This window comes from Phaethon aethereus (assembly GCF_964289735.1).
Source record: "Phaethon aethereus genome assembly, chromosome: 2".
NCBI classification, from domain to species: Eukaryota; Metazoa; Chordata; class Aves; order Phaethontiformes; family Phaethontidae; genus Phaethon; species Phaethon aethereus.
In genome coordinates, this window is record NC_138582.1 from 118,597,609 (window position 1) to 118,612,179 (window position 14,571).

Sequence of the window (14,571 nt, forward strand, 5' to 3'; positions counted from 1 at the left end):
TCCTCTCCATTCAGAGTAACATTAAACATCATGTTTTCCTGTCAGCGCCAGCCGAAAAGTGAAGCTTCAAATGAGAAAGGCTTGGGGGACGCTGCTACTCAGCTGCTGCAGCAAGATCTGGAGTCAACCAGGCAATATTACTCTATTTGCCTGTAAGGGAGGTAAAAGCCCGTTTTCTTTAAAAAAACTCGCAGTTTGCATCCGGCTCGGCTGAGAAGGAGAAACGGAAAGTGACAGGGCCACCACGGCTGGAGGCGCTCCCTGCACGCAACACACAGAAACACTGGGCAGCACGACTACAGGCAGAGGTCAGCTCTAGAGCCCGGTGATGCGACAGCCAAAGCCAGGCCTGCTCCCAGAATCGAGAAAGGGCGAGACAGTCCGGAGCGCCGCGTAACGACTCCCTACCGCAACCCTGCTCACCTTCCCCGTCCCTACCCCCCTCCCTCACAGGCCAGGCAGCTCGCGAGGGGGAGGGACAGCAGAGCAGACTGTTGTCGGATTGGATAGCATTCCTGTCAATCAATGACCGCCGCAGTGCGGGGCGGGCCGTTGCGCGCACGCGCGCCCTTCCTTCCGCCCGTCGTGCCTGCTTCGGACACGGCAGGGGCGGGACACGCGCCCCTGGATGTCACGTGACTGCACGAAGGGCGAGGGTAGAGAGGCCGGGCGCGCGCGGCAGCTTGCCACTCCTGTCGCGCGCGCACCGCCTCGCGCATGCGCGTCTGAGGCGGGCGCTGAAATTCAAATCTGAGGAGCGGTTGGGGTGGTGGTTTTGCCACTCTCGGGCGGCCTGAGTGAGTGGACGGAGTGCGGACGGCAGTGATGGACCCGTTCACTGAGGTGAGGGCACGGCCTGGGCCCGCCCCCGAGTCGTGAGCTGTGGAGGGGGAAGCATCTGCGACTTGATCCGGGGAGGGGGCGAGTTGTCAGTGGCGGGGGCCGCAGGGACAGAGGACGGCAAAGGCCGGCCGGGGGCCGCAGGGGAGCTGCTCCTTGTGGCCGCGCTTCCTCTTGGGGCGGAATAGTTTCTCCCAACCCCGGTTCCTGGTTAAGGCCTGTCAGAACCTCTCATCCCCCTTTACGTTACTCCGGGGGGTTGTGGGCTTGTAGCGAGCCTCTCTCTGCCCCCTCGTCTTGCTCGTGCTGGTATCTCCAATACTGTAGCCGCCCAGGCGCTTGTGGGGCGTCAGATCTCTTCCAGGAGAGGACAAAGGGGTTATTCACGCAAGGGTTCGCGAAGGAGAGGACCTTTTCCAAACCGGCCTGATACTTGACTGCCTTTCCTAGCGCTTTAGTGTTCGCCTTTCATGGGCGTCTGGCAGATAAGAGTTTCGGCTGAAACGAGATGGAACCCTGGAAGCTAATGGGAGTGGTATTGACACACATTGAGCCTGCCGTATCTAAAGGTCGAGTGTGAAGTTTGGCCAAAGCAACGACCATCTGATTAAAAATGCGTCCTATTTGACATTATTGCCACTTGTGATTGGTCACTTTCATTGGCAGGCACAGTTCCTCTTTTTTTTAAAAAGAAGGTGTCAGTTGTTAGGGTGGATTTGCGTGTGTGCGCTTGAGTTTTACAGAGGCAAAATTGTAACAGAATGAGGGGAACTGACCGGCTTGAATCTGTATGAAGATTGGAGGTTTCTTAAAGATGTTGTGCTGTACTCTGATTTTACATGTGACAGATGTAAAGCTGTGGAGCTGTCTTGTGACTCCTTTGAGAAATGTCGTAGTAAAAATGGCCTTCAATCCACAGCCTGCCTAACCAAAAACCTAAACTACTATAAAAAAAAAATCCAAGTCAAATATGTTGGTGAAATACTCTCTCCTCCCTTTGAAAACAATCTGTATATCAAATTGACATACTTTAAATAAATTGAGTGCCCCAAAAAGGTGACTGCACAGATCTGATTTAAAAAACTGAGCATAAGGTATTGATCTGAACATATTTACTAAATGTGTTATGCCAAGGCAGATTTACCCTACCCCCTTTAAAATCTTGCTAAGTATAAACATCTAAAATCTCCTTCCTTAATTGGTAGTGAGTGACATGATCCGACTAGTCTTAAATAAACTTCAAGTCCAGACTACTGAATCAAATTTAAAATGGTTTTGCATGCTGGGAGATATTCCGACCTCAACACGCCCTTCTTGTAGATAACTGACTTGGAAAAGTGATGACCAACTGTAAGGCCGCTCCTTAGAGTAAACTTCATTCAAATGTTAGCTAGTATTGCAGAATGCCTAAAATGTTGCATCAAGGATGTTTATGCTGTGGAGGACATTTCACTGTTGTGTAAAAATCTGATCAATATGAATGTATTAGTATTGAAGTTTAATAATTTTCCTCAAAAGTTTTCTGAAAAGGAAGCTTTTTAACACCTACTATGAAGTATTTATGTTCTGATTTTTTTGCTTTTAATTTTCTTTTAATATAAACTTTCCTCAGCTGATCTATTTTCAGATAATAGTTGTCTACAAATTACAGTGCTCTGTTACTTGCAGGGAACTGGTGAGGGTATTGTAAGGGCTGATTATGTAAAGCAGTGTAATTTGAGCCTTAATTGGCCAAAGCATGCTATTAATTCAGTGTTTGCTGATCGCTTTACAGTAACAAATTTTGTCCTGGTCTCACTGCATTTGAGCTCAAATAAATCTTGCTTTAAGATACGGTGGAATGCTTTCAAACTGGGCAGTTCTGAAATAATCTTTCTTTTGATTAATCTTAACCAAACTGAATCTCAACCAAACTATTAATACAGAATGCACTGAGGAGTTAGTGACATTAATACGTTTTTAGGATCACAATGAACATACTATTTGTGACTTTCAGTTAATAACTGATTGTATAATTCACCTTTCTTGCACAAAAGGCTTTATGTTTGGTACTACAGAATGTTAGAAATAGCATAACCTATATTTTGTACTTTGAAGTACTTAATATTCATAGAGCAGAATATGGTTTCCTAGCATGGAGGATGACCAAAGAGAAATAAGTGATGCAGTTCTGCAGGGAAAAATTTGCAAATGTGAAGTTTGACGTTAACTGTACCTTCAGTGTCATGGATAAATTTACTCCTTTTGCTGAATTCTCCTAGTAAAGCAGGGCAGTTGGAACAAATTCTTGTAATTCCATATGGGTCTGAGTATCTTCTCTAACACTGCTAAACATTTACTTTAAAACATACTTCTTTTAAAAGCAAGATTGTCCATCAACATTTAAAGTGGGAAGGCCTTTTCTGATTTTTTTAGAAGGTGCTTTTGCAATGCAAACTGTGATCCTTTAACCATGATTTAATAGTTCTCAGATTCTTAGATGCTATGAAATAGGTATGTCCTACTCTGAAACTTTGGCTGTCATCAGAACATTGGAGAACATACTTGTAGCAAATACCCTGCTGATGAACTTTGAAAAGTAAGTCTGAAGTTCTGGTGACTGGCTTACTCATCATGTGTAATAGCAGAGTTTGAATTATGGCAGTTGCATGGAAAACTTGAGATGCAGAAAGCCAATAGGAGCTGGAGTTCAACAACAGAGGCGTGCATTCTTGGGAAGTGACATCCTATTTGTAACAACTGAAACTCCATTCTACTGAACTAACAAAACAGAAAGGAATGTGACTGCCTTTGAATAGAACTGTAGGAATACTGTTGTGAAAGATGTATGCAACTTTGTGCAAGAAGAACACTTAAATAAAATCTGGATGGCTATATAAATTATGTGGGTGTTACCTGCGCTTTGTAGCTCTGCCTTTTGGAGGTTGAAATAAGGAAACTTGTAGACACAATGAGCATAGAACTTGCATTGAAGGCACTCCTGACATTTCATGTGTCCCTCCTTTCCCCCCACCCCCTTCCAAAATCATGCTCTTCTATGGAAGTTAGAGAGGCTGATTTTTCCTTTCACAAAAAAACTGTTGAGATGGACATTCCATTTGTCCTGTGTTGTCCTACAATGGAACATTGTTTAAGACTTCAGCCTTAGACAGTTAAAAATGTGAAATGTATATTTAATTGCTGTACAGCAGGACAGATAATGCCTGGCACAGTTCTCACAATAATTTATGTGCCACCAAACAAATGCAGTTTATATGCTTCCCTTTAAAGGTCATTAGTTCAATCACACAATTTCTTGTCTCAAAGTTCCTTAAAACCTCGATCAAAGGAGTAGTTAAGTATCCTTTAGACGTGATCAAACTGAGTGATAATGATCTATGAATGCAGTATTTTTAAAAAACCCACAACCTATTTCAAACTGGGATGCTATAAGGAATAATTTTCTACTAGTATGGGACATTTACTAAAACAACTATTTTGTATGGAATATGATCATAGTACTAAAATTTCCAATGAGCAGGGAATGAAAGAGAATGTTGTTAGATAGCTTAATTGCTACCTCTTTATATGTTCTCTATACGGATATATTGTGATAAATAGCTTGTTTATTAAGACAACCAGTTATAAGTCTATTCTTAAAACTTAAGCTTGAGGAATAGAAATTCACCTTTTGATTTAGAATGTGTAATAGCAACAATTTTTTTTCATATTAACAGCCATGCATTTCATTTGTTGAATTTTTTTTATGACTACTTGGCAATCACTTCAATGTTGTTTATTTTGTTGGAGGGTTAGTGCCAATCAGGTGACCTGACCATATGCCAATGTGTCAAAAAAACCTATTAGCGAGACTTGACAGTTCAAGATTGTCACGTGGTGATTCAGGAAAAAAAGTAATTACTTTCAAAAGTTTCTGACTGCTTCAGGCTCTATAGAAGCATCTCTTCTTTTTTGAATTTTGCAATTGCTTGTGTCTCTTAAGCCTGGTTTCCTTTGAAAGCCAAGCTAATGGGAGATGCTGTTTGGTTTGATGACCAGAACTTTGGAACCTGTTGGCTAGCTTCACCTCTTCTTAATAGAAGAGTAGGCATCTCACACTTAACTGCTTCTACAATTTTCAAGAAACATTGTTGCTAGGTTAAAAGAGCCAAACCATTGCCTCTGTGAAGAAAATGCTGCAGTCTGTTATCTGTCTGGTAGGCCAAAGAACTTCAGATAACCAGCAAACATGTACTGACCAGCCAGATAGCAAGAAGGTAGCTTGGAATGTGCTACAGTGTGAGCTACCTTTTATCTAACAGGTACTGTCTGAAAATGGGAGAAGCTGTGGGTGTTGCTATGGTGAAATCAAAGTATGGAGATCAGGGGTTATCACAGTGAGAAAAAGGAGACAGACAGAAAAACCATATGGTTGACAGCGTAGAAAACATGTTTTGTTAACTCTGCTTTCAGGAGGAGATAGGCACTCAGAAAACTAGACTTTTGAATATTTCTATTGCGTTGCATTAAAGTAGATCAGTAAGCAACAGCTGAGTGCTGCGTTTGTCTTAACGTACTCTTCACTATAAGTTTCTGGTATTGTGAATCTTAGTATATCCTATATAAAATTAAAACATTTTTAATTTGAGCTATTATTAGTTAACACATTTGTTCCAATGTATAGTAACACATGATTTATTGACTACTCAGAAACTCCTTGAAAGAACCCGTGCCAGGCGAGAGAACCTGCAGAAGAAAATGGCTGAGCGGTCCAAGATGGGAGTGAGACCCACAATGCAGACCAAGAGGGTCAGAGAGCCTTTGTTAGAAACTGGTAACCAGGCACCTCTTCCTGGTGAAGAAGGTATTTTGCAACAAGTTTAATAAAGATTGTCTTTTGATACAAGTCCCATCTCCTTTTTCTCTCAGGGCAAGGGAAAACCCTTACTGTTTATCTTAAACTAGACAGTGATGGATGCAGTTACCTGATCCCTACGACTGAATAGGGACTGAATAATGATTAGCTTAATCTGACAGTAGATGATCAAAGTAATTAGTAAGCTATTTAAAAATAATTGTATAATGCCAAAGATTATGTGCCTTGTGCTTGGTAGAATTTGGGAAGGGCAGTTTTCTGGGAGGCGTATCAGGGTATTCATAAATCGTAACTTTATTTACAGTACAGTTTTGTTCTGTCTCTGAAAATATTTTTGGATTGTTTGAATACTAATTTGCTTGAATACTCTGACCTATACAGTGAAACCTGGTACAAAGCCATCACCATCAAAGAGGCTCTGCTCTAACAATATGGAGACTCAAGCTTCCAGTTCAGAGAACATACAGCCAGTTCCTTCAAGCTCCACAAGCCATCATTCTCCTGAGATGACTTCAGAGTTGCATGTAACTACTTCTAACAGGGCTTTGTTGGTTCAGCCTCTTGAGAAAGGAAAAACAAACACCGGGTCAGAAACTCCTGCAGCCCTTTCAGTCAAAACACGTATGCAGAAACTGGCAGAGCAGCGACGCTGCTGGGATAGTGAGGGTAGGTTTTACTTGCTAAGTAGTATTGGTGTTTTTCAGTGTTTGCATTGGTGATGATGTTTGCCAGCAGAAGGTGATTTTGTGTGTGTGAATGCTTATGTTTTCGTAAAGAATTCTTAGACAGCACTGGGGAAGGCCCAAAATAATGAAACTGACTACAGCTTAATTTTATACATATTTTCCCTACTGATGTGATGCTTATCACAACAGTGACTTAAAACTAGTAAACTGCTTGGTTAAAAATGTGTTGGCTTTGCAATGAGCTTTAGTTTAATGTGGTTATTCTCAATGCCTTTAGAGCTAGTAGCTTGAGTCTATTGATGGCAAGATCACCTAACTGTTGATAAATTCAACATATAGTGAAATGCAAAAGATGCAAATATATATCAATATATTTTATTAGCAAAATAAATGTATTTTCTTTTTTCCAGATCCCTCTGAATGTGTTGCTCTGTCTCCCCTCCAGTCAAAAGATCTGTCTGTTTCTCCACCTAAGCAGACATCTAATGTCCTGGCAAGTGATACCCCTATTGGGAGAAGAGGCCGTTTAGCTAACCTTGCTGCTACAATTGGTTCCTGGGAAGATGACCTAAGTCATCCATCTGCAAAGCAAAACAATACACAAGAACAGCCTGGCACTACTTGTTTATCCAAATTGTCCACTACAAGTGGAGCATCTGCTAGAATCAATAGTAGCAGTGTAAAGCAGGAAGCTGCATCCTGTTCTCAAAGGCTTGTTGAGGCTTCTGTTAATAATAAACCAGCAAACTCAAAGGCAGCGGTGAGTGTCTGATTTAGTTGCTGATTAAAAATTGATTTGAGTATTGGGGGGACAAATGTTAACTCATAACTGCTTAATCTGAATTTAAAGATTAGGTATGAGCAATCTTAGTCTATTTACAATTTTTGCTTTATTGCAATCCCACATGTCCTTTTTAACAACAGACCTGAAACAGCTTAGAATCCCTTTTATTGAGACTTAGAGCTGAGTGTACTTACAAATCTTGTAAAAGTTGATGTCAAAGTACTTGATTGCTGCTCTTTTGACTGTCAGAAGGGGGCTTCTTACAGAGATACTTAGTTTCACTCTGTAACTTCATATACTTAATTGACTTAAATTGTAAATATTATTGCTGTATGAAAATTCAATCGGGATGTTGAAAATAGTAGTACCAGATACCTGTTGTTCAATTAATGCCATTTATGAAATGTCAATATCTGCCATGTGCAGTCTTGTTTAGGGAAATAGGGGAAAATATCTAAAGTAGCTGGCAAAAGCACCTGGATTCAAATGCTGAAGCAATTGGAAATGCTGGATTAAAAAAATCTATAAAAAGCTTATAACAATTGCTCTCAGCTTTTTCTATTGTTGATGGAATAGGTGTATTATGTTATAGTATGCTATGCAGAATGCTTTCATTCTTTTTCCTCTTGAGAGAATAAGAATGTACAGTCTTGTTTTAATGCTATTTCTTTTTCTATTAAGGATCCAAATAATTTAACACAATCCACAAGAGTCACTGTTCACTGTTCTAAGGAATCTGAAGTACGACAATTGATAACAGAGAATCCGCGCAGCCCTCAGAGAACTGAAAAGCATACACAAACAGCAAAACCAACTTTGCCTCAACCAGTTCAGTCCAAAGAAGAGCCAGTCAAAGGAACACATGTGCAACTTGAACCTAAGGGTAAACCCACAACACCAGGTAGGCTGTTTTTCGGCTTCAATAAATGTTCATTCAAATTAGGCTTATGCGTCCTGTGTTGAAAACTACATATTAGTTAAGAATTTATGGTAACGTATCAGATAATTTCTAATTTCTATTTCTCCTGTAACTTGAGTAAAATCCTGAAGAGGTCTGTGATAATTATTGTAAGTTGTACAGCTTCCATATTTTGCAGAGGCTTTTTCTTGGACATGGTTTCAGTAACTTTTGAGAGCAAAATCAGTCCAACTTTTCTCTCTGTAAAAATGTATCCTGCTAACACCAGTTAATTGAGACTATTCAAAGCTTCTTTCAAATTGTTGAATGCTATAAGTATCCAATCTATATAAGCTAAAGAGCCTGCATATGTTAGAAGAAATCAAAGCTAAATGCCACATAGATGCTCTAACTTTGCATAGTGTCTGTCTTTTCAAAGGTGGCACTGATGTTGAAACAAGTGATTGTCCCTAGTTTTGAGCTCAACTGCTTGTTGGGCCAGAAACTTGGACTAACAGCCTGAAGTCTTGCCAGTAGAGCAAGTGTGTGTCTCTAGATATGCTAGAGTAAAAGTAAAAAACAAGCTCAGTAAAGTGGTGTGGATGCCAAACAATGTATCTGCCTTATGTACTAGAATGCTCATTTACATGAAGGATGCAAGTGAGGCTGTTTGTAGAGGAAATGTTGAAAAAGCAAATCACTTATTTAAGTGGTGGATCATGCATGGACTTTAGCAAGAAAAGGACATCTATTTGCTCTGATTTGCTGCTTTATTAACTTCAATGTTCTGTTACTGTGGTGATTTGCACTTCAGGTTCAGTTTGTATAAAGTATAATGGAGTACGAGCTGTAAAGGAGAGGGATTAACTGAGAACCTTCAGCCGGATGCAAAATTGCAGTGATTTCTTTCAGTGTTTTTGAGAGTTTCTTTCAAGGCAAAACAATTGTCCTTGTAGGGGGATCAGGAATTAAGCCCTTCCTGGAACGCTTTGGGGAGCGCTGTCAAGAGCGTAGTGCACGGAGTCCTGCTACAAATACTCCAGGGTGCAGAACACCCATTGTTACCCCAAATACAAGGACAATCCAGGAAAGGCTTCTCAAGCAAAATGAAAATTCCTCTACTGCCAGTTTAGCGCTTCAGCTTAAACAGGTATGGCTTGCTACATTCATAGGTTGTTGATAAGCTTGGGGAAGATTCTTACTGTTCCGCACCTACCTGAGGAATTTGAAATGTTTTGACATCTTAAAGCTGTCAGCTTTTCCCTTGATCCCCTTTATTTGCTTAGGAACGTGAACGAGAACTTGCATGCCTTCGTGGCCGGTTTGATAGGGGCAATCTGTGGAGTGCAGAGAAAAGTGAAAGTTCGAAGAGAAAACTTCCAGAAGCTAAAATGGTAATGTGTTACCTCTTTGTATCAGAAGATGATAGTCTGTGAATTGATTTAACATGTTCTGAACACAGGGATAGATGTGCATGTAAATAAAAGACAAAAACTTATGCTTTATGAATGCCTAGGCTGTGCAAGACTGCTTGTCAAGTGGTTTGTATGATTATTAACAAATTATTAGATCTTTTTCTTCTTGCAGAATCAAGTAAGGAGACAAGTGATATTGCTTTAAGCCAATTGATTGATTTATTTTTTGATGATGTTGAATGTGGTTTTCTTATATTCTGTATCTTTAAAAACAAAAGAAAGCTCCTCACACAAACACTGAATTTAATATGTAGTACTTAAGCCAAATTTCTTACATAAATAGGATCCTTCTTGATGGGATAGGCAACTTCTTTTTCCTAGCAGGTGTTAAAATGCGTTTCCTTCCAGCAATTTTTTTTAGACACTTTGAACATTACCTCCTGAATGTACTGTTTTTATTTTTGCCAGGAAAGCCAACCTCAGGCTAGTCCAAAACATCCTCCTAGTTCAGATGCCACCGCTTTTGGATCAGTAGAAGACACACCAGCAGGTGAAAGACTAGCAAAGTCTCCCAGTGTGGAGTCCTCAGGTAAGAGCTGTTGCTGTTCACCTGTGACTAATACTGGACTGAAGTGCTGCCCTTGACGTTCGTGAGCAGATAACGAGGCTAGTAGCACTGATTGTGTAGAACTAGACCTCTTATTTGGTTACTGATTTTTCTAAGTTTTCTCGTATGATAATAATACTCTGCACTCCTATACCACTTGAAGGATTAGCAAGGAAAGACTGCCTTTCTGTTTCTCGGTGGACTTCCCTGAGTTTCATACTTTCATGTACGTTAAGTGTAGGAAGAGTGAATGAGAATTGTTAGTTACATGTTTAATCTATACTGTACCCGAGTATCCAAACTTCCACAATAATCTAATGGGAGGGAACTCTTCCCTTGTCAGTATCCCCTTATGATATTAATTCTTATACTAGGGGTCATGAAAAGAATTCTGAGATGCTCATGATGTCCTTCCTGGTGCTTACTGAGTGGAAGAGCCTCCAGTTCTCTGTGAAAAAAGAGTGAACTTAGTTAATGCTTCTCATAGACATTATGGGCAAAAAGGCTATCAAATATGCTTCTAGAAAAACAAGATGATATCCTGCTCTTGGGTTGTGTTTGGGTGTCGTGGGTTTTGTGTGGTGGTTTTTTTTGTTTTTTAAATTTTCCCTTTTCTCTTGAGTGGCTGCACTCTACTGTGGTTTCAGCATTGTTTCTTGTGCTATCACATTTTTCTGATTACCAGACAGAAGTCTAGCTGTACAGGTTGTAGAGGGTGTGTGTTCTAATTCTTTGACAGTGAGCTGACTGGAATACTTAATGTAGTGGGCTTCTTGTAAATTGTCAGCTATATTATCAAACTTCCAAAATTTAATAACAAAAAAAAAAAAATTCAAAGGCTAGACATAATCTTTAGTGACTACTTTTTTATAAACTACTTCAGATGCTCCTAAACGTGAAGAGACTGATAAACCCAGTCCTCTGAAGATCACTGAGCCAAAGAGCCCCATAAAAACGATGTCTGTCTCAACACTTGAACAACTTGCTGAGAAACCAAAAGGTTTGTATTGAGTAGATCTATATTAATGCACTTAGCTGTATGTTGTGACTTGTCCAGAGGAAAGTTAATATCCTTCAAGTCTGAACAATGAATTCATCATACATCTGCTGACATTCATTGTGTGTTTTGTAATGAGGTTTATATAATACAAGTCAGGAAACTTCTTTTAATCATAACCCTTCTCTCCTGACATTCAAGTCTTCAAGGAATATTAAAAAGCTGATATTAAAAGTTTATTGGGAAAAGACAAATATGACTACTATGGGACTTGCAGTTAAGTTTCAGACCTGTTTGAACTAAGATGTTGAAACTTGTCTTAACAAGTGCATCTTTTTATTCCCTCTCTGTATCGATTATGTGATATAAGTATACCTTAGGCTTCTGTATGCCTGACGAAGTGCAACAGCTGGCTTATCTTTTTGTTCATTGAATTAGAATGAAGAATTTAGTCTTGATGCTACTAATATTTTTAAAACATCACTCTTCAGGTGAAGGATATGAAATAGAAATGAGTGTGGATGATGAGATGAATAGCTCAAAAGTGATAAATGAAATTTTTGAAGTTCTTCAAGAGGATGGTCCAGACATAGAAAAGCTGAAGAAAGAAATGAGCATGAGCCTGGAAGGTGAAAGTGATGAGGATGAGCAGGAAGAGTCACTGAATATTTCATCAATGTCTCTGTTAACCCCTCTAGTGGAATCTGTTGGTCCAGAGGTGAGAGTTCTTAGGAGGTGTGGAAAGGCTTGTTTATCACATAGATGTACAATTTGCTTGTGAACAGTGATATTTTCTGGTATTGTGATACCTGGGCAAATACAGAAGTTAAAAATGACATTTTGATAATGAAAACATAATGAGGTAAAGTTATTTTCCTCTGAAAAGAGCATAGCATATTGGATGCTCTGCTAAACAAATGGTTTAACTTCTGCTAAATCAAGCTCGAGTATATACATCTATTACTTGTGCTGGACTTCCAGTGGTATACATGCATTCAGTGAAGTGGTTACTGATGAAAATCTGAAGAAAAGTAATTAGTTTCCAAACTGGTACAGATACATAAAGGTGAAATCTTGAGTTCAAGGATCTATTGGTGTCTTTAAAATAAATTAATAATTTAGCTTGCTCCGTGTTCTAGGAAATATTTGTAAAATGTCTGTTAAATAGTATTAAGCAGCCTCCAAATCTGCTGTTTATATGCAAAACAAGTAAAGGTGAGAGAAAACAGATAATGATTAATGTAGACAGATATCTGTAATACAACCTTTTCTTCTCCTCAGGCCTTTGTTTCTCCTTGTAAGTCAACTGGTGAAGGTAGCAGTATCAGTGATGTAAGTCTGAAGTCTGAAAAGTTTCAAAGGACTAAAGTCCCCAGGGCAGAATCTGGAGACAGTATTGGCTCTGTGTCAGAAGATCGCAATCTTCCCTATAGGTAATAAACACAAAAAAAACTCCACCTGATTCTGTAGGTGTGCAAATTAAGACATTGGCTTAATGTCTTAATTATGTCTTATTAATGTAACACTCTTCTAATGAAGCATACTGCTTAAACTACAAATGAAGCTTTTTTCCAAGATCTCAGCCTTTATCAAAGACTGTCTCTGTTTAGTCTTTATGTTGCTTAACCTTAAAATACGCTGACAGAATGCTTTTTTTAAGCCATTTAGGTAAGTTGGAAAACATCAATACCTGATTTAAACGTATGAATATAAAAAATAGCTTGTCACACCTGTGAAACATTTAATGGGGTTTCCTCTTTTAAAAGTGTTGATGCATATAGATCTCAAAGATTTAAAGAAACTGAGCGTCCTTCAATAAAGCAGATCATTGTTCGCAAAGAAGATGTTGCTTCCAAACTAGAAATGAAAAAGAATGGCCCATCTGATCAAGTTAATATCAAAAAGAAAATGCAGGTACTTTTTAAAGTCCTTTTTATAATTGATTATTTGCTTGCTTAATTTCCCCTGTGAATGTCCAGGACATTAACATACTGCTTAGAACTGCAAAATTAGGTGGTTTAGCATAAATATCTAATGGTAGGGAATGATACTACATAATTTCAACAGCTACCACATCTCTTAGAAGGGTCATGCTATAGAGTAAGCCTGGAGAGAAAAAGCCATCATTTTGAGAAGGGGATGGGGAATCTCTATCTTATTACTCCCTTTGAATTAGACAGGATTCATAAATGCATACTTTCAGTAGGCAACATTCTGATCTTTACTGGTATCTCATTCTACATTGCTGAATTTCTGGTTAAATGCTGCTTACCCCGGTGAAGGGAAGATTAGACTGGATATGGAGCGTACAAACATTGAAGTCGTTCACTTCCCACCATATGTAAATTACCTCTGAGGTCAAAAAAAGTTGTGCTGCAATATTCTTTTGCAGAAGTAACTGTAAACCACAACATTTTTGTAGTTCACTAGCTAAATGGTCTGTTTTTTCTGAAGCATAGCTACAAAAATGCTAATCTCAAAACATTTCCTTGTTTGAATGTAACACTAAATCTTTCTCTTCTTGCTATTTATTTTTACTACTGGTTTACTCCAGGAGCTGAATAATGAGATCAACATGCAGCAGACAGTGATTCATCAAGCCAGTCAAGCTCTGAACTGTTGTTTTGATGAGGAACATGGAAAAGGGTCACAAGAAGAAGCAGAGGCAGAGAGACTTCTTCTCCTTGCAAGTAGGTTTTTAGACTTAAGTTCAATTCTTTGTCATGAACACTTTGGGAAGAATTGATGAACTCTGGCAATGCATTTATTATGCTACCTTGTAGCTGCATATTTATAGTTTATCACCTGGAAAACAGGAGCGGGTAATATCTGTTCTGTCTCAGCCTCTTCTGTAGGCAAGAGGACATTTTTGGTATCTTTCTTGTCCCTCATATTCCTACTATTCTGGAAGATGATTAACATTTCTGTTGCATTTTACATACTTATGGCAAAAAACCTGTTCAGTACTACTTTTTCATGTTACAACTAATAATTAACTAATTTCCCTATGCAGCTGAGAAGAGAACTGCTTTATTGGAAGAATTGAATAAACTGAAGAGTGAGGGACCTCATAGTAAAAGAAATAAAGCTGCTTCTACATCCATGGAATTTGCTCCATCCAGGGGATCTGTTTCCATTTCAGAAATGCGTCTACCTCTAAAAGCAGATTTTGTATGCGGTACAGTTCAAAAGCCAGGTAAAACTAGCAACTGAAAGCTTTACTCCTTCCCTCCCTCTTCCCCTATCCTCCCTACATATATTTCCCGTTCATTCTCCTTGGTGTTTTTGTCTTCTCTGTTGGTGTTTCTCAGAACTGTGGGGTCCATGAAAACTGGGCAATTACATTTAATTGATCTGCTTTTTGGCTATGTTTTCAATACTTTCCATGGTTGTTTTAGTTGCATCCTTTGCTGGCTTGTGAGGTTCAAGACACTTATCAAGACTTTCCCAGACAGTCTGAAAGTTGTTTGCGGTTCTCTGTAACCTGTT

The 14,571-nt window shown here is 39.3% G+C and overlaps 1 protein-coding gene across 1 annotated transcript in view; it reads left to right on the forward strand.

Annotated features, from left to right (window-relative positions):
* Nucleotides 1-825: 825 nt before the first annotated feature.
* ANLN (anillin, actin binding protein) overlaps nucleotides 826-14,571 on the forward strand; it is a gene marked incomplete at both ends in the record, with an annotated part of 29,773 nt that continues 16,027 nt past the window's right edge. The window contains 14 exons of the mRNA XM_081996797.1: nucleotides 826-843; nucleotides 5,530-5,683; nucleotides 6,077-6,361; nucleotides 6,792-7,141; nucleotides 7,847-8,066; nucleotides 9,020-9,213; nucleotides 9,350-9,457; nucleotides 9,947-10,067; nucleotides 10,969-11,085; nucleotides 11,574-11,800; nucleotides 12,364-12,515; nucleotides 12,849-12,996; nucleotides 13,637-13,772; nucleotides 14,096-14,278. Of these exons, the coding sequence (XP_081852923.1) occupies nucleotides 826-843; nucleotides 5,530-5,683; nucleotides 6,077-6,361; nucleotides 6,792-7,141; nucleotides 7,847-8,066; nucleotides 9,020-9,213; nucleotides 9,350-9,457; nucleotides 9,947-10,067; nucleotides 10,969-11,085; nucleotides 11,574-11,800; nucleotides 12,364-12,515; nucleotides 12,849-12,996; nucleotides 13,637-13,772; nucleotides 14,096-14,278 (2,413 nt within the window). The remainder of the gene's footprint in view (nucleotides 844-5,529; nucleotides 5,684-6,076; nucleotides 6,362-6,791; nucleotides 7,142-7,846; nucleotides 8,067-9,019; nucleotides 9,214-9,349; nucleotides 9,458-9,946; nucleotides 10,068-10,968; nucleotides 11,086-11,573; nucleotides 11,801-12,363; nucleotides 12,516-12,848; nucleotides 12,997-13,636; nucleotides 13,773-14,095; nucleotides 14,279-14,571) is intronic.